Genomic DNA, 15,464 nt, shown 5'->3' with positions numbered 1-15,464 from the left:
GATCTTTGAAGGCTCTTCAAGATCTTTGAAGGCCTTTCAGTAGCTTAAAGTTGAAGAGAAGAATCAATCAGACACATAAACATAAACAGTTGTAAACACAACTGAGTTGATTTTAGTCACAATGGGGACCCTGTTAAGATGAATACTCCTGCCCTTACTTACTGGATATAGAAATCTGAACCACACTTATAAGTCTCATCATGTATGTCCTGAATGTAATTTTACTCTTTGACTAAAAACAAATAATAAAAAATGTCTTTAATTGGTGACAATTGTTTTCTTTATGAAATAGTTTTATTCCAAAATGGTTGGATATAGTAAAGAGAATAGTCTGTAAAAAGAATAATTATTTATCAATAAACACATATTTGACAAATTAAAGTATCATTCTGTATTAAAGAAAATGCTTGATAGCCTTCAAACATGCACATGTTAGCCTATTAACAGAATGACCCTGGCCTCATTGAATTTTTCACATCCATCCCAGACTTGTTTGAAACCAGAGTTCCTTGCATTGGTGATGTGAAATCTTGAAGTGACAACTCAAGCAATAGTTCACAATACACCTTGCAATAAAAACCAGAGAACTCACTCTGGAATATTGCCTTATTTGGAGTTCTCTCTTTTCCCTAAATACTTAAGGGTTTCAAGTTTTAAGAGAATCATTCTTGTATTGACTTAGAATCCAAAATAAGAGACGTCTTCTCATAGTCCCTTCCCGCAGGAAGAGAGGAAACAATTGTGTTGGGTTAGTGGTTGGTTATGGAATTCTTACCCTCAGAAGTGGATCAGCAGCATTTGATGCTTGCTTAGAGATCCCTGGGCATTTTTGTTTTTTGCATTTTACCATTCAGTGGACCCCATGGCTGTAAGATCCTTCTATTATTGTGGACCCTGCTGTCCTCTACATTTACCGTCGATGGTAGTTTATTCATACTGCTCTGATCAGAATGTTTGTGTCCTCCAAAAATTCATATGTCAAAAATCTAAACCTCAAGGATGATGGTATTAGTGGGTGGGGCCTTTGGAAGGTGCTTAGAAATCATAAAGGTGAAACCATGATGAATGGGATTAGTGCCTTACAAGAAGTTCCAGAGAGCTCCATAGCCCCTTCTGTCATGTGAGGATACAACAAGATGTCTGTGACCTAGAAGAGGACCCTTTTCAGACCATGCTTGCACCCTGATCTTGGACTTCCAGGCTCCTGAACTGTCAGATAACTTTCTGTTGTTTACAAACCACCCAATCTGTGGTGTTTTGTTATAGCAGCCCAGATGGATGAAGACACATACTGAGGATCATTGCCCTCACTCTCCTTCCTTCTGCTTTTCATTAATGCCTCATAAATCTGTAAACTGCAGGCCATCTGCCCTGTCATCAGATGATGCAGGCAACTCATAAGTAACACAGTCTGACCAACTAACTTGTTCTGAATTAGAATAGCCATATTTTCAAGTGTCAGTCATAAAGAAGTAGCACATAGAAAGCATACTAATAACTTAAAGATACTTATAAATCTGACCCATGAAATGTTCACAAACTTTACAATCACAGCTTCTCTCAGGCAGTAAGTAAGATGGACAGAAGAGTCCATAGCAACATCACAACAGCAAAACTGACCACGAGGCCATTGGCACTGACTGATAAGACTGCAAAACTAAGTGGTATAGCTATACCAAACCTCATTCACTTTATATATAAATCCAGCCTGATGACACATTTTGGGACTATTGTTTGCTCTGTGCATTTCCAGGTCAAGCGTAACAATAAATATTCTGGAGAAACAAGCTTATAAGTGCAAATAGTCACTGAAATTCTTCATTGCTAATGTAAGAAATATACATAAGTGTATCAGACAACAACATTTAAAATGTTTAAGTACTTTAAATAGGAGTGGGAGAGGTGGACTAAATGATGATTGATCTTTCATCAGAGTAGAATTACAAGGAAATATGATAATATATCATGCTGTATACTGGATAAGATTATTATGGCCTTATTAAGTGATTTTTGGGTGATAGTATAGCAGGGATCAAAAATAGCAGGGGACAGAAGGTAGTTCTTGAGTCATAAGAGATATATGTACAAAGAAAATGAATATTACTTCTCACAATGGATTGCAGGCTTTGAACTCCAAGAGGTGGTGTGAGCTAAGGATACAACTCAAAAAAGAGCTTTAGAAAAAGTCATGGGTGATGGTAAAAACGTCACAGGTGATACAGTCGTAATGGAAATGAAGTTCTACTTCATCATCAAATGATGATTAAATTCCTTCTATGCTTAAGGCACTGGTTTAAGAACCAAAGTGGGGAAAAGACAAATGGACACAGTTCTAGCTAAGGACCTTGGCTACACTTAAAAATATGAAGATGACATCAAGATCATATAGGTCCTTACATGACACATCTCAATGTCTCTCTCAGTGACAGAGTTCTAGCTTACATATATTTTGCTTCTGTATCATGGCTATATTTCTCGTCTTTTCCATGAGAGCAGGAATGCTTTATGTATGTGGAAAATCTTAGCTGCTCTCAACATATTTATGACCGAGGTAATCTAACACTAAAGAATTTCAATGCTGTACAAAAAAGTTTGTGTTAAGACTGTGTGAAATTGACATTCAGAAAACATTTAAGCATTTTCAAATGTATGTCAACTAATCTTCATAGCATCCCTAGGAGGTAAGCATTACTAGTCCCATTTTACAGATGAGAAAAAAAAATTTAGAAAAGTTAAGTTAATTTATCTTCCATCATCTGGTAAGTGGTAGAACCAACATTCAAATCTAGATCTTCTGACTATCAATATTATTCCAAAATGGTACTCAAATCATCAAATAGAAGCCAGGATACTGTATTTTAGTTTGGAAAGACAAGTCATAAATCATTGGTGGTTCAAGGAAATTAAGTAAGCCAAAGAATAGAACCAGTGGAGCTAAATAACCAAGTAATATGTGGTATCTATGCCAGGAAAACCAGATCCAGTCCATGGGGTAAATCTAATGGGATAGAGAGTTAAAAAAATGTAAGGTTCAGTTCAGCTGAGATTCCCTGGACCAGACGTCTCTTAACTATCTATGTGGGGCTTAGCCATGCCCCCAGTCTCCTACAGTAGCTGTCTTTCACTTCCAATGGAGTCATCCTTTGATATGACTCAGTCCCAAATGAGAAGTGTGAAATGGTCTCTTGCCACACTCTTTCCTCCTCAAACTACCTTCCAGGACAACACACACCTTCAGCATTGATTATTGTTTGTGTTTCATCCCCTAGGCTCACTAAATATTTGGGTTGCAGTAAATCTTTCCCTATAGTGTATATGTGGAATATAGTCAAGAATGGCAGAAAAAAAACAAAACCTAGGAGATGGCAAGAATGCAATAATTTTAAGTAAATTCAAAGTTGTCTTTAAAGTTTGCTAGTGATGCTATGGAGTTAATGTGTTCTTTCTGACTTAGTCAAATCATTATCACATCAAAAAGCTCTCTTTACCACAACATTTCAGGTATAAGTTTTCATAGATTTGTATGACTTTGGATTACTGTCCATATTCCCCATTAGAGTGCAACTCCATTAGGGCAAGTTTCCTAGCTTTTGCTGTTCATTATATTCTAAGCATGGGGCATAATGTTGTGTACTTAATAGGTATACAGTGAGTAGTTATTGTATACTTATGTTGAATTGTATGAATTATGTTTTTATATTTTTGTACTGCTTAGTTTTTTCATCTGTTAAATGAAAAAAATGAAACCAGGTTCAAAGTGTTGATGTAAGAATGGTTTTTAAATATATAAAATGTAATTATCTATGAACACACTCATTTATATCAAATGCAGTAGGCACTAGACATATGATAGGTGTTATTATTGTTCAATACTAGGGTCTGTTTCTTAGACAGAACAGATACATTTCCTCTCAGATGGCAGCAAAATATTAAATATTGAAAATACAGGAAATTATTTTTAAAGGAAAGATCTAGGAGAGTGACTGAAAAGATCATAGTATCATGATTTCAAGATGTGCCAAATTCAGTCTCAATTACATGTGTATTATCAACCTCATCTAGCTTTTTCACAGATGTGCAGGGCCGATAAAAAAAATAAAAGTAAAAGAAGGAGGAGCAAGTACTGCTAGATACCAGAGAGAAATGAAAATTGATGTGAACATGCTGCCATAGCAACCTATTGGTTTACTGTGTTGTTTGGTACTTAAGGTTGAATACAATATATCATTTATTCCTAGGAACAGACTGAAGAATATCATGCATCAATGTCTCAGCCCCAAGGGGTATCTATCTTTAGTTGCACATTTGAATAAATTAATGTATTATAATATATTAGGACATTTTAATGATTTTAGACTTTATTAGGCTATTTAAAATGTATGCCTTGTTTACTTTATCAATTTTAATGAAATTAATAATTTTAGATTAGAGACCTTTGGGTTGCCTTGCTTGTGACGGTTTGATTCACATGGGGAGGATATTACCTTTAACTTTACATCAAATAAACAAAGGCTATAGTGCAAGTGTCAGTCCTCCCCTGACTGCAGTGAGCCTTGTATCCCTGACAACCTGGCCTATGACTAGATTTTTTCCCTCTGCTTGAACTGCCTTTCTAATATCAATGTGTGCAAGACTTTAATGTCAAATTTCATCCCATAATATACCAACACAACCATTTTGCAGAGATCACATTCACAAAAACGAAATCCTGGAAGGTCAGAACTGAGCAACAGAAACCAGTGTCTTTTCTGCAATCATGTATTGGGTTTACAGTGTCCTACAATCTAGGGTGACAGATGCATCTTGTAGTGATATTCTCTTCTCAGTTTGAAACTGTATTAAAATAAGAATGGCTCTACGTTCACATGATTATAAGGCCCCACTCATTCTTGCAATAGAGTGTATTTCAAACACCATGTTAGATGCTGGAAACACAATGGTTGAACAGGGCAAAATCCTCATGCTCAGGTAGATTATAGATTAGGAGAGGAGAGACTAGTAAAAAAAAGTTGAGTATAGCTTAAAAAGTGCTTTGATAGAGGTAAGAACATGGGAGAACATCTGGAGAGACTCCTTTCCTAGTAGAAAGGGGTCAGGGTAGTTTTCTGAGAGAAGATGATATCTGAATTGAGACTAAAGGACTAGTGGAAGGTAGCCAGGATGGGTGTGTGTGTGAAAGGGGCTTATAAGCAAAATGGCCAACATATTAAAAGGCCTGAAAGATAGAGATCATGTCACAGTTTGTGGCCAAAATATTTTAGGATAGTTATCACCCTATTGTGAGATGGTAGAATGGCAAGATTTGTGGTCAGAGAGGTAAACAGGGGCAAGAACATGAAGGCCTTCCATGCCATACTGTGATGTTAGGACTTGATTCTAGGGACATTTAAGAACCATAAGATTAGGTATTTAGTTTGGAAATATTGCTATGAATTTTAAGAACACAACTGAAATCTAGCTGTTTACTAATGGACTGTGTGTGCAGTATTAATACCTCAATTTTAGTATATCCCAAACAAAACTCAGCCCAGCTGTCTCAAATATTTGTTCCTATGTTCCCAGCCTCGGTTGACAACTTCACCATTCACCTTGTTCCTGAGATGGAAAACTTAAAATTATCTTCAAATGGTTCTTTCCTTTTAGCCTAATCAATCACTGATTTTTAATTGCACAACTAATACCCTAGGTTAAATCATATTTTATATCTTTGCCATCCAAACTGCTCTGAGAAACATTTTATGAAGACAGGGATGGGATACTTTTACTACTTTTGAAAAGTCCTTCAGTGGCTTCCTAAAGCCTATGGAATCAAGTCTAAATGCTTTATCATGACATTTAAAATGCTCCAAGTCTTGCCCTAGCGTGCATTTCTTTTAAAAAAAAATTTTTTTTAATGTTTATTTCTGAGACAGAAAGAGACAGAGCACGAGTGGGGGAGGGGCAGAGAGAGAGGGGGACACAGAATCCGAAGCAGGCTTCAGGCTCTGAGCTGTCAGCACAGAGCCCGACCCGGGGCTCAAACTCACAGACTGCGAGATCATGACCTGAGCCGAAGCCTGACGCTCAACCGACTGAGCCACCCAGGCACCCCCCAGCGTGCATTTCTAACCCTACCTCCTATTACACCTGATTTCACATCTTGTACCCAGGGAATAATAAAACCTCTCTGCACAATGCTTATATAACATTGACTATGTTCTTTCCTTTCTTATGATTTTTCTTGACTCCTTGCAATGTTTAGAAATACTGTTCTCTGGTATCAAGCACAAAAGCTACCTGTTCCCTGAAGCATTTGTTAATATTCTGATTTGAGCTGAATGGACCCTTGCTGTGCACTTTCAAGGACTTGACTTAGGCTCCCTTAGGATCTTCTTATGTGGAACTTATTTCATTTTGGTGATTTTTATGATAAACTGTAAACTCTAAGTCAGGGAATGCAAACTGGAATAGCCCACTTTCAATTCTGTTTGGCCCAAAGTTTTTTTTTTTTTATTTGTTTTTATTTTTAAATTTTTTTTTTCAACGTTTATTTATTTTTGGGACAGAGAGAGACAGAGCATGAACGGGGGAGGGGCAGAGACAGAGGGAGACACAGAATCGGAAACAGGCTCCAGGCTCTGAGCCATCAGCCCAGAGCCCGACACGGGGCTCGAACTCCCGGACCGGGAGATCGTGACCTGGCTGAAGTCGGACGCTTAACCGACTGCGCCACCCAGGCGCCCCTGGCCCAAAGTTTTAAATGTGATAATTTGTATGTATGTCTTACGGTCATGTGTCTTCCGTTTCCCAGCAGTTGAAATGCTCTCACTTATTTCATATATTTATCTTTTGCTTCCCTGGTCTTGGTTGATAAAATCATCACGGGGCAACCAAATTGTATTGATAAGACTTGGGTTATGAACTAAAAAGAGTGAAAAATCATCAGAATAAAATTAAAGATAGATAGATAGATAGATAGAGAAATAACACTAGAAACACAAGTTTCTTCAATGCAGGAACTTACTTCCTTTTCAGTCTTCAAATTACATCACAGTTAAGTGCCCAATGCACATTTGTTAAAATCTCAGGTAAGCAGGGAAGATTATTTCTAACATGGAGTGGTAATGAAGTTATTTCCAGTACCCTTCTAAATCAAAATATGCAACTGCTTAATCTTATAAAAATGGCTTTGCAAATGAAGGGAGAGAGAGAGAGAGAGAGAAAGGGAGAGAGAGAAAATGAATTAACATTTCTAGTCTCTTCTTTAAATTTTTTTTTTACATTTATTTATTTTTGAGAGACAGAGAGAGACACAGCACAAGTGGGGGAGGGGCAGAGAGAGAAGGAGACACAGAATCTGAAGCAGGCTCCAGGCTCTGAGCTGTCAGCACAGAGCCCAACGCAGGGCTCGAACCCACAAACCATGAGATCGTGACCTGAGCTGAAGTCGGATGCTCAACCGACTGAGCCACCCAGGTGCCCCTCTAGTCTCTTCTTAATAATCAAAGTTATGGTATAAATCTAGAGAAAATGGATACCTTGACATGACTCAGGAAATTATGGGTTGGTGTGTTTTTGTTTTTAAGATCATTTCGTTGAGGTATTATATATATATATATATATATATATACACATTAAATATATATTGATATATATTACACATTAAATATATACAGACATATATATCTGTACAACTCAATGAGTTTGGGTTAAGTATACACCTGTGAAATCATCACTACCAACTCCATAAACATATTCATTACCCACCAAGGTTTCCTGAAAATTAGACTTTACTTCCCATTCTGTACTTCCCTTCAGTGACTCATTTTACCTTTGTGAGATAGTTTTTTTTTTCCCCTCAGGCATAATCTAGCTATAATTATGTGAGCAATGGGCAAGATAGTATACAGCCAGTTACATGTGTTATAAGATTACAAAGCTAGCATGTAGGGTAAAATATGCATGGCATTAAAATTGCCCTTGAAAATTCCTTATTTTAAACTAACATACTTTATAAGAGTTTCCAAAATGGAGGGAAAGTACTCCAAGTTGGATACAAACTGATCTGTTGGATTTTAAGAAGAAAATAATAGAATGCCCATTTATGTTATAATTGTATCTCATCTTTTAACTTTTATCTGTTTTAGGTCATTTAATGTTTTCAATATATATTGCAATATACTTCAAAAATGCATACAATTTACAAATAAGTATGCATATACTTAGTGTTTGCTAAGTTTTAAATTTTACTTATAGGGATATATATTTCAAAAATTTTGTGGACCACTGCCTACATCACTGATCTAAAACACGATGGTAATGCCATCTTCACAAAATGATACAAAACCCATGTTTCTGCAGTATCTATTTAAACGTTAGTCCATTACAATTTACTTTATGTTTTTAGTCTTAATCTTAAATAAATATACTGTTTTCAAGTCATAGATTAATTTAATTTCATGCCATCAGGGACATTATTTGCTTAATAGTACTTTGCCTATTCTGAAAATACTCTTCCACTGGATATAAGAAGTCCATTTCTTTTTATCAATCTTCTCTATTATCAAGAAAATAAGTTAATATTTTTGGCTTTCTACATAATTGAGCTCTGAACTCTGATTTTCCCAATACTAAAATGTATATGGAGTAAAACTAAATCTGTGAGCACTGTACCTACCAGGTATGCTGAAAAAGCCTATAGTGTTAAAAAATAAAACCATTTTATACCAAAGAATAATATTTTAATAACTAGTATATAACTTTAGTCATTCTCATGATGCTTATCTAAACAGTGCAATAAACTAAATGTCAAATGGCTAATATGTCTAATATAAAATATAGTTTTTTGGGGGGCGCCTGGGTGGCTCAGTCGGTTGAGCGGCTGACTTCGGCTCAGGTCATGATCTCGCGGTCCGTGAGTTCGAGCCCCGCGTCGGGCTCTGTGCTGACAGCTCAGAGCCTGGAGCCTGTTTCAGATTCTGTGTCTCCCTCTCTCTGACCCTCCCCCGTTCATGCTTTGTCTCTCTCTGTCTCAAAAATAAATAAACGTTAAAAAAAATTAAAAAAAACTATATAAAATATATATATATATATATATATATATATATATATATATATTTATTGCCATCCATGTCAACCATGAGGGAGACAGTGTGGAAGCTATTTTGAAGATAGTATCTGATGATTCTCAATTTTTGGTATTCATGTGCCCATTTTGCCCCTTCCACATTGAATAGGGTCGCTCTGTGTAACCAGTAAGATATTACTGAATGGCAGAACATAACTTCTGGGACTAGGTCATAAACAGCTTCTACCTTGCTCTCTCTTGGACCACTAGCTCTGGAAAAAGTCAGCTACCATGTCAAGAAGACAGTCAAACAGCTCTATGAAGAGGTCCATATGGTGATTAACTGAAGCCTTCTGTCTACAACAAGCACTAACTTGCCGGGCATGTAAGCAGATCCTTTAGCTCTAGTCAAGCCTTCAGATAACTGGTGCCAGGTGACACGTGACTGCAACCTGATGAGAGACCCTGAGCCATAACTATCCAGCTAAGCTGCTCCCATTCTGATCCACAGAAGCTGTGATAATAAATGCTTACTGGTTTAAGATGCTGAGTTTTGGGCTAATTTGTTATTTAGCAATAGATAACTAAGAGTGGCACTGTATACAACAGAAACAATGTGGGCTGAAAGGTTAACAATAAAATGTGTCTTGATGGCATCTTTTAAGTTGAATGCTCTTGGGCAGGTTAAGTCTCCTGTGTCTCACTTCTGTCATTGGTAAATTGAGGACAATAAATTGTGTCTCGCAGACGTCTGAAGAATAAGTGAGATAAAAGAATTTAAAGAACCTAGAAAGTGATTTGTCCTCAGTAAGCATTTGTTTCCTTCTTTTCTTTAAATTGTGCTTTATTTTGCAGTTTTTAAAAGGTTTTCAGATTATTCTCAGCACACAGAAATGGATTTTATAGGATGTGGAAGAACTATAGGTAGAGATAGGACTAGGGATGTTGAGGTACTGACTTTTTTTTTAATTTGCTTGTGTTTATTTATTCGTATTTTATTTGAATAAAGATCTGGCTTTGAAGATCTTAATTTAAAATAAATGAGTTTTTATAAACATTCTCTTAAGTAGACCTGAAAGAGTAAGTTATTTCTGAATATTTTTGTAAACTCCAACTATAAAAGATCTCTAGGAAACAAAACTTCTCCAGATCTTGTAAAAACTCTGCTACACTCTGACAGGGTCTCTGACAGCTTCATGTTTCTGTTAGTGACCCTGAGGTCAAGAAAACAGCTCGGAAATGTGCTCTATCTGTTTCTTCTCTGTGTGTCTACTTTGACTCCATTATTTCTGTGTCTTTGACTAAATAAACTCAGAAAGTCTGACTGTTTGTATGTGCAGTCTTTTATTTTGCTAATTCACAAATGACCTGCGATGCCTTTACCCCTGCCATTTAGTATTGACATTTCAAATTATTTTTGATAGTCTCTGAAGTGCCATGACCTACACTAGGTGCATGGACTCTGCATGAAGATTTGCAAGACTTCTTGAGTTCAAATCCCAGATCTGCCACTAACTGTCTGATTTTGTGCAAATGACTTAAAAACACTCCTTGCTTTGGTTTTCCCCAAGCAAAAGGTGAGAATAATAATAGTATCTATCCTATCAGTTTGTTGTGAAAATAAATCGGGCTAATGTTTGTTAACAATTTAGAACCCTGCCTGTCAAACAGCAGGTGCTTTTTACATGGATAGTTTTTCATTTTAATGAGATAAATATTTGGATGGCCTGGGCCCAGAAGATAGCATGGTAAACCCACTCAGGGAGTGTAACAACCATCATTCAGCAACTAGAAGCCTTCCCTTTCCTACTCTGCAGACATTCTCAAATTTGCTTTATGGTAATTTTGAGGGGAATTTATATACTCAGTGGGATTTGGTAATTTGGGTATTTCCTTAAATATAACCTGAACAAATGACAAATGTGCACTTCACTCTGAAACCAAAGTGTGTTTGCCTTTGACAGGTGCATCTGATTTTCACAGCTCCCAGATTTTCTCTAGGTGTGTGAGTGTGTTGGGAAAGGGCATTGATTGGGGAGAATCAATCCACTATTTTTTAGCAGTGGTTCTAAACTCCTTTGAAAATGTAATGAAAGCTATAGTCCATCTTTCCAGTAGGGAAAAAAAATCACTGAAGCTACGACTTCGGACACCAATGGGTCCTTTGCTGTTTTTGCTATAGGCCAAGAAAGTGGACTAAGGATTATTGTAGCCTTTTATGACAATGGTTTCTGAATTTAGGAAAGGAAAAGAGAGAAACAGAAAAAAAAATTCAGGACATCATTTCACAAAATACTAGAAACCAAAAAAACTTTAACAAAGGAGCTCTCACATGTACTACTAGGGATAATTCCATTAGCCTGTAAGAAAGGTATGACAGGTTCAGCAGTGACTTTGAAAGCTATACTAAATAGTTTGTCATTATTTAAATTGTGCTTTGTGGAGTACCAGGGATTTGGGGGAGGCCCTTGCAAGGACAGTCTGTTAGAAGGGAGGGTTCTGAGCAGATGGAATTGAAATTCTATTCATCCCACATCTAGCAGAGAAGTCCTGCTTTCATAGATATTACTTACTGGGCTTCCATATAAGATAATATTTAAACAAAGGGTTTCATAACTTTCGAGGATTGGGAACCGTTCTTCTAGATATTTGTCTATATAGATAATCACTAACTGGAAGCTTCTCAATCTGGATTATCAGAATCTGAGAAAGGTTATATTGGCTGATATACAATATTGTACAGTAGGGCCAGGGTGACCACAGACCCAGTTTATCTACTTCTAAGTATATAAAAATAAAGGGCTTCTATGAAGCTACAAAGAGGTAGATTTAGAATTAGTAAAAACGTTAATTAGTAAGAAGAACTAAAAATGGAACACACCAAATTGTGAAAGAGGCTGCATAAAAATAGTTGCAAACAATTTTAGATAAAAGCAGAGCCAGTTATTCGGGTCAAATGAGATAGTTATGGGGATATCGTTTATTGTTAAGGCTGCTGTTGAAGAGGGAGAAGGTCTTCTACAAATCCACTTTTGATTACCGTTTAAGAAAAAAAATAGCTGCTTATGTCACATCCAGTGTCATCCATTATGGCAATATCTAAGCTCATAATGCCATTTCACCAGTTTTCAGTTCAGACATTTAGCTGTAATTAGTCATGAGTGATGGTATAAGTAAGTAAACCCCATGCATATATGTCAAACAGTACAGAATTGCCAATATTCAGCTTTTTTGGCTATAAATGGCAGTTTCATATGGTCCAATCTAACATTTTCTTGAACACGTTTCTCCCTAGTTTTGAAGCAAAAAAAAATATATTATAGATAATATCCTCCCCTCTGCATTACACCTTCCAGTTAACCCACAGGGGTTCCACTCTTCTTTGATGGCTTGATAAGAGCAGCTGAAGAAGTCTGAATGAGCCTACTGGTTGAAAGTAAAGAGAAAGTAGTCAAGTCCTGTCTTCTCTTGTTCAATAGCTCTTGTCAAGGTTTTTCCTGGGGCTCCTCAAGGGGACAATCATATAGAGCTAAAGTTCCAGTAACCCTAAAATCCCCTTGGTTAGTCCTTTAACTATGTATTTTATCTATCCCTTTAGTGCTAGAATATCTAAAACACAGTGTTCTGTAAAATGAAATGTTAAAATGCCTTGTGGGAGAGTAAGGCAGGTGAAAGGGTTGAGACTTATCAAGGAAGCCAGGCAGAGGCAGCAGCTCCGATTGCTTTTGGAGTGCACTCATGGAAGCTGTGCCCAAGTCCTTTAAAAGCTAGTTTACTTTCCAAGTAAACATGGCTGCCAGCAAGAGCAATGGTGTTCTGGTTCAGAAAAGAAGGGAAGGAATGAAATGCATCAGTAATGTGGGATTTTCAGGCATTTCCGAGATCCTATAAAACCAAAGTGGACATTTCTTCTAGATGCTATTAGCTACTCATCCCTCCCATGTGGGCCCCTTCAGTTTGCCTGCCTGCGAGGAGGCTGCTGAGAATCATTCAAGCCAGTTAAAGAAATGGCTTAAAGTAAGCATCTGAAACACAAACACATTAGCTCAAAGTGCTTGAAACACAGTAATAATCACAAAGTCCTTACTTCTTCTCTCCTTTGTACCATTCAAAGGCCGGAGGCGGCACACCTGCACCTTCGCATCTTATCAATCCACTGCGTCCCGGGGCCACGGTGCCAGATTTAATTTCCTGAATTGTAGGAGCAACTGAAAAAGAAACAAACAAACAAAGAAACTGGTGGGTAAGTAAAACTAATCTTCAGCAGAAATATAACACACATATATTTTTATTCCTTCTATATTCAAAGCAATCTTATGCCTGATAGGCCAATGCATCACATCTTCAGTGTTTTATGCTTCTAATACAAGACTAGTCATTTTCAGCTTCATTTTTCACGTTGGACAATAGATGAATGTTCCCAAGAAGTGCAGAGTAAATGCAATACATTTTAGCCATGCTTCCTGTTGGAAAAATGGCATTGTTGAGGGGAACACTTCATCTGTACTCCAGTCAAACTACACTCCCATAATAGCTCTCATTTATTGAGTGATCACTAGAAGCCAGTCACTGGGCTTGCTGCTTTATTTTCACGATTTCCTCACAGTAAACGTTAAGCTGGATGGTATTATCCCAAAACCATAAATATGAAAACTGAAGCTCAGAGAGGTTAAATAATTTGTCTAAGGTCACATAGCTACTTAGCTGCAGGATTTGGGTATAATATTGGCATATTGATTTAGGTATATTGACTCAAAGCCTGAACTCTTTCATTATTCTGTGCTTTTTTCTGCTTACTCCCTGTGCTTTAGCACATTAGTGATTTTTTTTTGGGGGGGGTTGTTTCTTCTACCTGGAATGCTATTCTTTTCCATTTCTACAAATTCAAGGCCCAATTAGGTATCTCCATGCTCTTTCCTGTTGCTCTGGTTGAAAATAGCTCCCCCTTCTCTGAATAGTAGATTTAAATCTCTCATAATGTATAATGTATACTTCCTATCTTGTATTGTTATTATTTATGGATATGTCAGGCTTTCTTGTTAGCTGCTTGAAGGCAGGGTGTCTGGTTCATATTTGCATACTCAGAGATCAAAGCACACAAAATGATGCATAAAAAGCTTCTTTGTAGCATAGTCACTCCTTTATTTTTTGAAAGGTTATTTACTTTGAAAGAGAGCTAGAGCAGGGAAGGGGCAGAGAGAGAGGGAGAGAACCCCAAGCAGGCTCCGCATTGTCAATGTGAAGCCTGACGCGGGGTTCCGTCTCACAAACTGTGAAATCATGACCGGAGTCAAAATCAAGAGTCAGTTGCTTAATCCACCCAGGCACCCCATAGAGCCACTCCTTTATTCATTAAATAGTAGTTGAGCTATCAATATACGCCTAACATTTCTCAAGGTACAAAGCAGTTAAACTCCCTGACATGATGAAGTTTACATTCTAGATGAAGGGAGGGATGGGAAGATAGACTACAAGCAGCAAATAAAATAAATAAGTAATTTAAATACAATGTTAGAAGGTGATAAGAAAATGGTTTAAAAAATTAGAGCAAGATAAGAGGAATTAGAGCAAGGCATGGATTGCAATTTTATGTGGGGTAATCTGAGGAGGATTCATCAAGAAAAGTGAGATTTAAGCAAAAACTAGATGTAGATGAGTGAGTTTTCCCTGTGGCTATCCATAGAAAAAGGCTTCCAGGATGAGAGAACAGCTTGCAGTGAGGCCCTGAGGCTGAAGCAAGCCTGGTTTGTTTGAAAATTACCAAAGATATCCGTGTGGCTGAAGCAAAGAGAAAGAAAGGAGATTTTCAGGAGACAGAGTGTGATGATGGTTAATTGCTGCCAACTTGACTTGGTCACAGTGTCCAGCTATTTGCGAAACATTATTTCTGGGTGTGCCTGCTTTTGTATGGAAGTAACCTTCAAATTGGTGGACACAGTAAAGTGTAGGGCCCTCTCCCAATTGGGTGCACATAATACATTCCATTGAAGGCATGAGTAGAACTAAAGGGAGAGGAAAGGAGAATTCACCCCTTCTCTGCCTGACTGCTTGAGCTAAAACATCGGTCTCCTTTCCTTGGACTGAGATTTACACCATTGGCTCCCCCAAATCTCAGGCTTTTGGATTGGACTGAACTATACAGTGACTTTCCTGGGTTTTTCTTGTAGACAGCAATTTGGGGCTCTTCTCAGTTTGTATAATCACGTGAGATATTCCTCATAATATAATCTCTTTGTGTGTGTGTGTGTGTGTGTGTGTGTGTGTGCGTGTGCGTGTGTATGTGTAGGTATGTGTAAATATGTATGTGTATATCTACCTATCTAGATATCTATAGGTTTTTAGATATAGATGTGTGTGTGTGTGTGTGTGTGTGTGTGTATACATACATACATACATACATACATACATCGGTTCTGTT

At 37.3% G+C, this 15,464-nt stretch overlaps 1 protein-coding gene across 1 annotated transcript in view; it reads right to left on the bottom strand.

Annotated features, from left to right (window-relative positions):
• The window catches only part of NEGR1 (neuronal growth regulator 1), an 844,861-nt gene that overhangs the window by 176,771 nt on the left and 652,626 nt on the right, over positions 1–15,464 (bottom strand). Inside the window, exon 5 of the mRNA XM_047084322.1 lies at positions 13,134–13,254. Coding sequence (XP_046940278.1) covers positions 13,134–13,254 — 121 coding nt within the window. The remainder of the gene's footprint in view (positions 1–13,133; positions 13,255–15,464) is intronic.

The sequence above is a fragment of the Lynx rufus genome, unplaced genomic scaffold, assembly GCF_022079265.1.
Source record: "Lynx rufus isolate CCGP_SWC_20201006 ecotype Redwood Valley unplaced genomic scaffold, mLynRuf1.p SCAF_2, whole genome shotgun sequence".
NCBI classification, from domain to species: Eukaryota; Metazoa; Chordata; class Mammalia; order Carnivora; family Felidae; genus Lynx; species Lynx rufus.
Note: the sequence above shows the minus strand (reverse complement) of the source record. Positions and strands in the feature narration are given on the sequence as shown.